This window comes from Maniola jurtina, chromosome 13 (genome assembly GCF_905333055.1).
Source record: "Maniola jurtina chromosome 13, ilManJurt1.1, whole genome shotgun sequence".
NCBI classification, from domain to species: Eukaryota; Metazoa; Arthropoda; class Insecta; order Lepidoptera; family Nymphalidae; genus Maniola; species Maniola jurtina.
In genome coordinates this window covers 6770620-6782439 of record NC_060041.1, presented here as the reverse complement: position 1 = coordinate 6782439, position 11820 = coordinate 6770620, and the positions used below count along the sequence as shown (strand labels likewise).

General features: G+C 37.4%; 2 protein-coding genes and 2 long non-coding RNA genes across 5 annotated transcripts in view; 3 read left to right on the top strand and 1 right to left on the bottom strand.

The window, feature by feature from the left end:
• The window catches only part of LOC123871464, a 32480-nt gene extending 20961 nt beyond the window's left edge, over positions 1–11519 (top strand). Inside the window, exons 4-5 of the long non-coding RNA XR_006797269.1 lie at positions 5557–5558; positions 11504–11519. This is a non-coding gene — a long non-coding RNA (uncharacterized LOC123871464). The remainder of the gene's footprint in view (positions 1–5556; positions 5559–11503) is intronic.
• LOC123871441 (flotillin-2) overlaps positions 1–11820 on the top strand; it is a 229410-nt gene that overhangs the window by 62986 nt on the left and 154604 nt on the right. The gene's annotated exons all lie outside the window — the stretch shown is intronic.
• Positions 50–704, top strand: LOC123871465. The gene is made up of 2 exons (XR_006797270.1): positions 50–155; positions 606–704. It is a non-coding gene; the product is annotated as an uncharacterized LOC123871465 (long non-coding RNA).
• Positions 6711–9754, bottom strand: LOC123871440 (glucose dehydrogenase [FAD, quinone]-like). Of its 2 annotated transcripts, none has more exons than XM_045915256.1 (2): positions 9476–9754; positions 6711–8806 (listed from the first exon to the last, which is right to left on the bottom strand). In XM_045915256.1, the coding sequence occupies exons 1-2, from the start codon at positions 9600–9602 to the stop codon at positions 7440–7442; spliced, it is 1494 nt and encodes a 497-aa protein (XP_045771212.1). In that variant the 5' UTR covers positions 9603–9754; the 3' UTR covers positions 6711–7439. The 2 variants fall into 2 exon arrangements, with proteins under 2 accessions (XP_045771212.1, XP_045771213.1); XM_045915257.1 differs by lacking the exon at positions 9476–9754 and adding an exon at positions 8879–9073.

Sequence of the window (11820 nt, the reverse complement as noted above, 5' to 3'; positions counted from 1 at the left end):
AATGAATATTAATGGAGCCGAAAATTTTATATTAATGCTAGCATATATTATCGTTTAAGTTCTAACACCACGTAAGTCAAAATTAGCAACTTTACAGGAGAGCATACAACTTACCTTTTCCAGAGGTTTGGGTTATTATAGATACCGTGCAGTTGGTTTTTAGGGTTCCGTACCTCAAAAGGAAAAACGGAATATGATCCTTATATGATCACTTTGTTGTCTGTCTGTCCGTCCGTTTGTAGAGTCTGTCAAGAAAACCTATAAAGTACTTTCCGTTGACCTAGAATCATTATATTTGGCAGGTAGGTAGGTTTTATATATAACGGAAAAAAATCTGAAAACCATGAATTTGTAGTTGCATCACAAAAAAAAATTAAAATGTGTTCGTGAACAAGTAATAAGTAGTATTTTTAATTTTCAAAGTAAGATAACTATACCAAGTGGAGTATCTTATGAAAGGGCTTTATCTGTACATTCTGAAACTGATTTTTATTTATTTTTATGCATAATAGTTTTTGATTTATGGTGCAAAATGTCGGATGTATGGTGCAAAATACCTGAGTACGGAACTCTCAGTGCGCGAGTCTGACTCGCACTTGGTACAGGTTTTTTGAGTTTCTGTTGGACGTTTTTATGTTTCTGATTGGCCGAAACAACGCGTCTCTCGATTCTCTAGCGAATGGCTTCGGAATGTTAAAACCGCCAAAAATTACTTACGTGGTTTTAGAACTTAGCGTCAAAACATAATATTATTCAAAGTTCCTTTTAAGTAGGTATGTATTATTGTATTGTATTGTTAATTGAACTTAGTTTTAGTTTTTGGGTACTAAATTTTATTTTGGTGGCATTACTAATAAGCAGTTCGATTCCCGCATTGCGAATATATTCTTTTCGAAATTAATTTGGTTGTTTTATATTGGTTAGTACCAAATAAGGGTGTGGTCAACGTGTAAATAACTTTAACATCAACGGGTGTGGGTGGGTCCTATAAATTATAGTATATTTTTTAAATTTTTAGAATTTAGCCCAAAACCTTAAAAATATAGTTCTTTGATACAAATTTTGCAATCGATTTTAAACAGATTTCCCGATTTTCCCGATCTGACCTAAAGGCTTATTTTAATCATAGATTGGAATTGAATGACATTACAATATAAACTCGCTTTCTTGTCTGTTGGTTTGTTGGTTTGGTACAAATTTTTCAATTGATTTTAAGCTAACTTCACGATGAGCTGGAGATTTGATATTTTAAATATACTTGTAGCTCAGAATTCTATGACAATGCAATATTAACTATTTTCTTGTTTATCTATTTGTAAAAATAAATTTTCGTTCGATTTTAAACTAAACAACTTCGCAATCAGCTAGAGACTTGAAACTTTTAAAATATCTTTATAGCAGGACAGAGTAATAAGAAATACAAAAATAACAATTTGTTTCACGAATAAATACTGAATACTGAACATGATCGAACATATTTAGATATCCAACATCAAGGAGCGTAGAAGATGGATGTCGTTTAGAAATCTCACACAATAGTTCGTATCATTAATTTTACAGTATAATAATAAGTCATAAAGTAAAATAAGAAGAAGAAGCTAATTGTTAGTGATTTATTTGTTGTTCGCCTCACGTTTTTTGTTTTAAATATTCCAAGTAGTCTCGTAGCTATAATTGTTTTATACTTTACAGTCTATTTAAAAAAGTGTCATATTTAAATAAATAAAAAATATTTCTTATCCATATTCATGGTCCTGGTATTTTTGTCTTGTTTGTTGATTATAAGTGTAGGTTGTTACGTATTTAGTCGATATATCTACGTATAATGGAAATCTCTCATGATAGCTTCAACATTAAAATAGTCTGTTGATTGTTCTACGAATCTTATTTATCCAGGCTGTTACTTAGTTAGCCATCAGCTGACTTTCTTTCAGAATTTTTAGTTTAAAACATTCATAATAGATTTTATGGTATTTAATATAATTTTCTTTTTCAGGTACAACGGTCAACTTGCTAAGTATAAAAATAATACAGTGAAGGTACAAAAGTTCCTTTGTGCCTTTTAGTTTAATATCTGACCTTCTCTAAATTTCGTCAAAATCAGTTAAACGGATGGGCCGTGGAAAGCTAGCAGACGGACAGACACACTTTCGCATTTATAGTATTTTTAAGTATTATTGATTATGTGTTGAAAATATTATATTTAAATGTTGTATAGAAGCAGGCGTTATTTTGCGGAAGTCCATGATATACAAGGAACCAAAAGCTTGCGAAACTGAATATTATGAGTCAATTCCACTGTTATAATCTGCCAAAGTTGATATATGTATTTGAAGCTTCTTGAATAGGGCATAATATATAATATTCTTTTTTACATGCTCTCTAAGCTCTCTATATTTTTGATGTTCTCTACGTAGGCGCATAAATTTGAATTAATTATTTTCTTTTGTGATTCACTAATTCTTAACATACTAGCCTTTCACTGGGGGCATCGAACTCTACTACTATATTTTTTTAAATAATATAACTAACTCCATAGCACAATATGGCGTCTTTTATGTTCTTCAATCTTTCTGCTAAATGGAGTAGTTGTTTGCAGAATTTACCTGGGAGACTTTTGTAGATTATTTTTGAGACTATATTGTAGAGTTAAGGAGGCGGTGATCATCACTCCCCCCTCGGTTACCAAAGCATATTATTATATATGATTTACTAGCCGATGCCCGCGACTTCGCCCGCGTGAATTTAGGTTTTTTGAAATCCCGTGGGAACTCTTTGATTTTCCGGGATAAAAAGTAGCCTATGTGCTAATCTACCTCCATTCTGAATTTCAGCCAAATCCGTCCAGTGGTTTTTGCGTGAAGGAGTAACAAACACACACACACACACACACACACACACACACACACACACACACACACACACACACACACACACACACACACACACACACACACACACACACACACACACACACACACACACACACACACACACACACACACACACACACACACACACACACACACACACACACACACACACACACACACACACACACACACACACACACACACACACACACACACACACACACACACACACACACACACACACACACACACACACACACACACACACACACACACACACACACACACACACACACACACACACACACACACACACACACACACACACACACACACACACACACACACACACACACACACACACACACACACACACACACACACACACACACACACACACACACACACACACACACACACACACACACACACACACACACACACACACACACACACACACACACACACACACACACACACACACACACACACACACACACACACACACACACACACACACACACACACACACACACACACACACACACACACACACACACACACACACACACACACACACACACACACACACACACACACACACACACACACACACACACACACACACACACACACACACACACACACACACACACACACACACACACACACACACACACACACACACACACACACACACACACACACACACACACACACACACACACACACACACACACACACACACACACACACACACACACACACACACACACACACACACACACACACACACACACACACACACACACACACACACACACACACACACACACACACACACACACACACACACACACACACACACACACACACACACACACACACACACACACACACACACACACACACACACACACACACACACACACACACACACACACACACACACACACACACACACACACACACACACACACACACACACACACACACACACACACACACACACATACGTACAAACTTTCGCCTTTATAATATTAGTGTGATTCTTGAGACGGTAGTGCTGCGTCGGGTCGCTTGTGATTGCTGTAGATGCTCATTTTGATGCATTATGTATTTTGAAATATTGAAAACAAAACACGAACGACGCGCACTGCGCTTGTGGCTTGCCGCGCGCGACCGCGCATTTGGGCTGCTTTTCTACCTGATATAAAGGTTGTAACCAGAACGCTAGCAAAAACTTTGCGTTGTTATTATTATACTATTTTAACACAAGCCAATGCCGATAACCATTTGCCTTATCTATTTAGTATTTTTCAAACCCGCATTGTATAGCGTGCAAAACTCGGGTCAATGTCCCTCCTACGACGCGGCATTGACTTCGAGTGGCCTATTTTCGAGTGGCCTATTTCGTTCGTTGACCTCTAGCGTCAGTCAAATGTTTTATTTGCACAATATTGTGAACTAAAAAATGCTGAATTTTTCCATTTTATTCTTTCGTGTTTTTGTGGTATCTTATCAGTAACCATCAGTACTATACCACCAGTATTTTTTTAGCGTTCTGTTTACACCCTGTATATGTGCTATGCAGCTATGCTGTGAGGAGGTTATAGCTAAGCTAGGCTATGTGACCGTTTCCATTCATGCTAAGCGGTGTAGTGGAGCAGGTAAGATTTGCTACGAATATGCGCCCGCGCCGCTAGGTAGGCAGGTAGATGCGCGACTCGAACTAAGCGATGCATCTACGGTATAGAGAGCGGGGGCGCGGCGACACAGCTACACCACTCGCGCATCCGTAGCTCGGGTAGCTCCCATCCGTAGTTCTCATCCGTAGCTCCCATCCGTAGCTATCCACGCATACGTCCATAAAAACAGAACTTCGTTGAACCCGTTTCCACCAATGCTAACTTATGTGGAGCATTGAAAATGATTGGTGGATACCACACACATCCATGCATTGCGCTTTAGTATGAATACACGAGTAACACTCGTGTATGAATTTGCGTTACAAAAGAATTTTCTCTCTAACTGCATTCGTTTCGCTGATAAAAATTGGAATCTATTAGACATACATAGCGGTTTTAATCTTTTTAGATGCGATCTATGCATTGGAATATTTCTGCATAGATTTATTTAGATTTTATAAAGAACCCAGATCCAAGATTTTTTCACATCCTTTCTCAGATAGTCTATCAGTCAAAAAAAAAATTCGAACTTCAAATATTTTACATCTAAGTACTTCAAATTATACATTTGAGTCTTTTTTTCACTGCGTCATGATCACAGAAATTTTACAGCTTCAATTTTATTGATCGCTTAATCGCCTCTGAATGACTCACACTTGGCTGAAAATTGAAATGCATAGTTTCAGCAAAAATACCATAAAGGTCCAAACGCATTTGCGCTGCACTTGGTGACGCGGCAGCGCCTTGCTCCATACAAACTCATACTATAAATAAACTACTTAGCTATATTTGTCGCGCCGCGTCACGTCGCTTAAGTGTGTTTTGATCCATATGCAAACTCATAAACTATTTGCCGCGCCGCATCACGCGACGCAGCGTAAGTGCGTTTGGATCTTTAATCAGCAAATTAAAACATTAGGCGTTTGCCGCAATGTGATTATCACACTTCCGTCCTAAAACTCCTGATACTGATCGGCCTGGCGACTTCCGCGGAGATGTCTGTTGTGATGGGGTCAACAACATCCTTCTATTATTTCATAACATAAATAACTTAACATGTTAGTCCATTCACAGCACAAGTTACCTACTTTATAAATATTTCACACAATACATAGGAGTACAAAAGAAATACTTAAAGTTTTAAGAATAAAAACAATTTGTTTAATTTTTTTAAAGCTTTAATTGGTCTGTAGATGGCCCTCCCTATAAAGCATGGAATAGAGTGTTGCGGAGACATCGAAGGGAGACTTTTGGCCGCTTGTGGGACAAGACGGTCATAATTGATTAACTGATAAAGGGTACCTACTTATGAGCTTAGATTAAGTATTTATCTTACAAATTAACACGTTTTCATTAATTTTCAGTTAATCAAGCCTGAATCTACTATCATAGAAAAAAAAATCTTTCTGTGATCGAAGGAATCTGGTGTCACGGGGTTTTAAATGCATGGACTCGTATTAAATAATAAAAAGTTAATATAAAAATCGGTCAAGAGCGAGTTGAACTCGCACACGAAGGGTACCGTACCATCGTACAAGAAATAACTAATTTTAATATAATTTTAAAAGAACTAATTAGATTTTTTTTTTCATGGCGGTCATTTTTAAATTCTTATAATTTGTTGTTATAGCGGCAATAGACATACACATTCTGTGAAATTTTCAATTCTTCACCTATTAGTTCCGAGATACACCCTACCGACAGATAGACGGACGGACAGGCGGACAGCGAAATCTTAACAATAGGGTCCCGTTGGCACCCTTTGTGTGCGGAACCCCAAAGACTCAGTTACTTTTAAAAATATGTACCTAATAGGTAGACCTATTACTATTTTCTGACACAATGATCTTAATAGAATTTCCTGATATTATCACGAACTATTACACAATCGCAATAATTTCTAGCTTTGTCAAGTAGCATAAGTAAGAAAAACTAAAAATAATAAATTATAATCTTGCACAGATTTTCCGTTTGATGCCTTTATTTTTTAACATAAATTTATTAAAATTAACACGTCTCTGTTAGTGTTAATTGATTAAAATAACCCGTACTAATATTATAAATGCGAAGTGTGTCTGTCTCTCTGCTTGCCTTTCACGTACAGATTTTGACGAAATCGTACTGAGATAGCTTGCATTCCGGGGACAGATATGAGCCACTTGTTATCCCGGAAAATCAAAGAGTTTCCATGGGATTTTAAGATATCTAAAGCCACACTGACGATGTCACGGGCCTCATTTATTTGATACAGACATTGCTTGCATTCCAGAAACGGACATAGGTTATTTTTTTAGTCCGGAAAATGAAAGGAAGGAGGAAAATCTCACGGTATTTTAAAACACTGAAATCCACGCGAACGAAGTCGCGAGAATTGTCTTAATCGCGCCATTCGCGGGTATTGTCTAAACACAAACTAAATTATTCAAAAAACTTTTATTATTTATCGAAAAACCAAATGCAGTTCAACCTTGGGGTTTTCAAGTTCAAAGTGTACCTTTGCCATAAATTTTACGATACACAAACCAAAAGTCCACATAACTTCAAATTTTTAATTGTTATTATTTCTGCTGCAAAAATATGAACTATGAAATTAAGAGTTAAAAGTTGTTACGATAGAGCAGTCATCATAATCATCATCATCGTCAACCGATATACGTCCAAAGCTGAACATAAGTCTCTTGTAGGAACTTCCATATATCACAGTCTTGCGCCGCCTGAATCCTACGGCTCCCTGCGACTCGTTTGCTGTATTGAGTTCACCTATTGGTGGGTCCGCCAACGCTACGCCATACGGTGCGAGTTCGTCATTCTATCACCTTGGAGGAAGGAACAGTATTCCTTCTTTCGTGTATTTGAAAATTGAGAAATCTGCTTAAATCTAAATGGAGATTCCCCAGTCTTCCTTAATCATGTCAGCTGCTTTTTCAGCGATCATCATCGTTGGTGCATTCGTATGAGCAGCTGGTATATGTGGCATTACACTGGCATCTACTACTCTAAGTCCTGCGATTCCATGAACTTTTAAACGAGCATCTACAACGGCCTCTGAATCGCTTTTTGGTCCCATTTTAGCAGTGCAACAATGGTGGTAGATTGTATTTGTAATTGTTTTCATTGCGCATTTCCAATACAAATCCGAACCAAATTTTAAATGAGCACATGTCGGTATTGGTATATCATGTAATTTGCTCCCATATTTTTGAAATGCCTTAGTTTTTGATAATTCTATTACTTTTCTGATGCCATATAATATTATCTTCTCATCATGCCCATCGTCTGTAAAATAGTTTGCGTATATCAATGGTTTCTCAAAAGGATTATTGTTTTTCAAAGTTATTCGGCCTCTTGACTTAGGACGTAATATCATTGGAAATACCATCCAAGTGTGCCTGTTATTAATTGGCTTGTAAACCACGTCATATAAATGTTCATCAATGGCAAAAACATGTTTGTATGCTGGCTGCGATACAATGGAACCGGCCACAAATAGTAACTCTAAATCTGGATAGCCGTCTGAGTTATGTTGTAGGTCCTTTGTGTCAATGAAGGCAATAGCTTCTGTGCCAGTTGGAGCTGCTAAAGGGCCAGTATGGTGACAGAAATACTCAATAACATTATCTGAAGTGGCGATGCTTTCAATTCTCAGTGAGTCTGTTGTGTTTATTGTAAATGTGAGTCCTCCGAGTGCCCAGTGATCTTGAAGATTATAACCCACTGGCAAATTAATGAAGGTTGATATGTTTTTATTTGTTAAATGCTCCGTAGGACCGATTCCACTTAACATTAATAATTGTGGTGAATTGATAGCACCTGCAGATAGAATCACTTCCCGTCTTGCTTTTACTGTGTACTTTTTTCCATCTTTCATTAATTGTACACCGAAAGCTCTCTTCTTCCAAGGATCTATGAGAATTTTTGTAACCATTGCATTTTTTGCAAGATGAAAATTTTTGCGGTTTTTAATTGGGTGAAGAAATGCGCGACTCGAGCTTACTCTACTTCCATTGTTCATAGTAAACTGAATGTAAGAATATCCAATTTGTTTCTCCCCATTGTAATCTACAATTTTACTACCAGTTTCTATACCAGCATCCAAAAATGCTCGAGACAGTGGGCTTCTCCAGTTCGGTTCTTGGATATTCATCGGTCCATATGTAGAGTGGTATTTTATATCGTTTGCTAATTCCTGAATTTGCATATTCTCCGATTTTTTAAAATATTTCAAAATATTATCGTAATTCCATCCTGCAAACAACAGTTATTATTATTATGTGATTTAAAGTGACGTTACATATTTTAATATGAAATACTCTAAACGTTATTTCGACTGAGAACTTTCGGACTAAGGTGCAAGACACATCGACGGAGTGGAATGGCGGCGAGACGCGGCTACCATGTTTTTATCAACTTTTTTACTCATCATTATCATCATCCTCAACTTATATATGTCCATTGCTGGACGTAGATCTCTTGTAGAGATTTCCGTAGTTTTTAGTCAGCTCAGCTTTTTCATTTTGAGATACCACCAAAATTTTTATAGTAAAATTGAGTACGCTTATAGACGCGTGGCTCGCGGGTCGCAGTGGCTTTAGCAAGGCCCGAGGTGCCAGGCGACTCTAGTTTATGTCACCGTGCATTAGTCGCCACTCAGCGCCCTGCGTTTCTACTCGCCGCCACACGCCACGCTGCGACTCTACTCGTCGCCACTCGCCAACGAAATAAGTGTTTTTTTTTTGAATTTCAAATTAATTCTATACGTACCAAAAATCAAATTCCATACTTTTTAAGTTGAAACTATCGCCGTTAGCTTTTTACATCTATCGGACTCTGAGCACTATTACCATTAGCTGTAACGCAAGCTAGAAGTTTGTACCCATTCCCATAAGTTTTCACTTCAATAATTAAACTACCTACCTGGATTTCCATTAGCGGCCCATAGATCATAGTCTTTCCTGTTGCCACGGGTATGCATCATGGAATGTAAAACGGAGGATCCACCGACGACTTTTCCCCTTGGCCATGCGCAGCGTCCAGCACGCATGCCCAAGCAGCCGGCCTCCTGGAAATGGTAAGGCCAATGTTTAGATCGCTATTTTACCTTGGTTTTCCTATTAAGTAGGCGCCATTATACATCTTTAGGGCTGAGTGTGATATTGAATGTTCAAGGTTTATTTTTAAATTCAGCTATGTTATTCCTGCTCGTGTTTTTTTATATTTATTTTAAGCACTTTTTCCTTCCGGAACATGTTGGTATTCATGGGATGGTGGTCACAATTCACACTATTTTCATGAAACAGTTGTATAATCATTTGTAAACTCGAATTCAGCGTGACTAGATCACGATATTTTATAATTTTTCAAATTTTTAATAAGTTAATAAATAGAAAATCTTTCCTTATTTCTTTTCGAATAAAAAAAAAATAGATACTGATTTTAATGCCATTTCATCTTATCAACCTCATATTATTACGATGGTCAAAAGACAAAAAATAATGCGTGGGAACTCGATATTTGATATCTGTATGATCACAGATCACATAATGAAATAAATTTATTGATGGACATTTTAAGCTACAGTTCAAACCGCTTGGTCTGCAAAAGCGGTGATAGTCGAGTGGCGATATCAATCTCCTAATCGGGGGGTCCGGGGTTCGATCTCGGGCACGCAGGCACCTTTAACTTTTCGGGGTTTGGGCGTTTTAAGCATTCAAATATAACATATGCTTTAACGATGAAGAAAACATCGTGAGAAAACCTGCATGCCTGAGAGTTCTCCATAATCTATTCAAAGGTGTGTGAAGTTTGCCAATCCGCACTTGGCCAGCGTGGCAGTCTATGGCCAAGCCTTTTCTTTCTGAGAGGAGAACCGTACTCAGTAGTTAGCCGCGCGATGGGTTGATCATTATGATGAAATCCACCAGTTTAAGCTGTACGTTGTCAGTCAGTCAATTGAAGAATTTTACTAAGGGTCGATTTTTAAACGCTAAATAATTCTCAATTGAGGAATGAAAAGGTTTTGACAGTTTTTCTATTCGAAATCTGTCAAAGTTTATTCGGTGATTGAAAAATCAGGTCTCGTTTTACTGTTATCTCTATCTACTTATACTACTATCTAAATACCAAAAAAACCTAACAGAAGCTGGAAGCGGAAACTACTACTGAATGTCATAAAACAAAGAAACATGTCATCTTACGACGAGTAAAAAACTTCAGATGCGTAAGGAAAAGGAAGTTTTGTTTTAATCATAGGGGCACTAACTTCTTGGTATTTGGAGTAAATGTCATGCATGCAATACGTCACAGAATACGTATACCTTTGGAGGTCCGGGTGTAATGACGTTGTCCCTTTAGGCACAAGTTTATTCATAGCGCGCCCCAAACGAACGTAGTTTGGTTCTCATTTGAATATCACCACCAGTAAAACTCAATATGATTTTCTAGAAACATTCTAGAAATTTATATCTGTCTGTGGTTTTTCCTTTACATACAAATCTTTGAACCAAACTACGTATGTATGAAAAAATGCTGGGGAGCGCGCTATGGAAACTTCTCTTAAGACCATGCTTTTGAAAATTCAAACCAGATAATGACCGCATTTTAGTCCATGTGGATTAGGTTTTTTAAAATCTTGGTTTTCTGGGATGAAAAGAAGTCTATACTTATCCGCCACCGGGATGCAAGCTATCTCTGTGCGTACCAAATAGATGATGTAACGGGGATATCAGTTTTGAAACATTCCGTGGAAATTTTTGATTTTCCATGACAGAAATTAGCCTATATCCTCGAAATGAAAGCTAGACCGATTCGTCAAAATCGCTTCAAGCCGGCCGTTATAAGATAGATAGTATTCAGACACATACTTTCGCAATTATAATATTAGTAAGTATAGGTAATAGATATAGTTAAGTTCTGCTTTAAGTCCTTAGTTTAAACAGACAATAGAATAAATAAGTAGTTGGCAGGCCTACTTAAATATCAATTACCACCGCGTCGCGAGAACTAGTTTCATACCTAAGTCATGATGCTTTGAATTCCGATATAGGCATTTATTACGGAGAGCCGTGCCAACAGCTGGTTTAATTTAATTAATACTTATAATAATACAAAGAAGAAAGGTTTGTGGGTTTGTAACTGATAAATTCTGAAACTACGGAACCTAATTTATAATCGTTGTAGTTAATAATCGTTTCACCATTAGAAACCTTCTTTAACCAAAACTAACATAGGCTATATATTATGTATACCTACATGTCAAATTT

What these genes read in the sequence shown, in the direction of transcription:
- LOC123871440 (XM_045915256.1), bottom strand. Translation starts at nt 9,602, where the DNA reads ATGCGTGCTGGACGCTGCGCATGGCCAAGGGGAAAAGTCGTCGGTGGA. An exon ending in GGCCGCTAATGGAAATCCAG is followed by an intron (nt 8,807 to 9,475) that starts GTAGGTAGTTTA and finishes TGTTGTTTGCAG; the next exon opens with GATGGAATTACGATAATATT.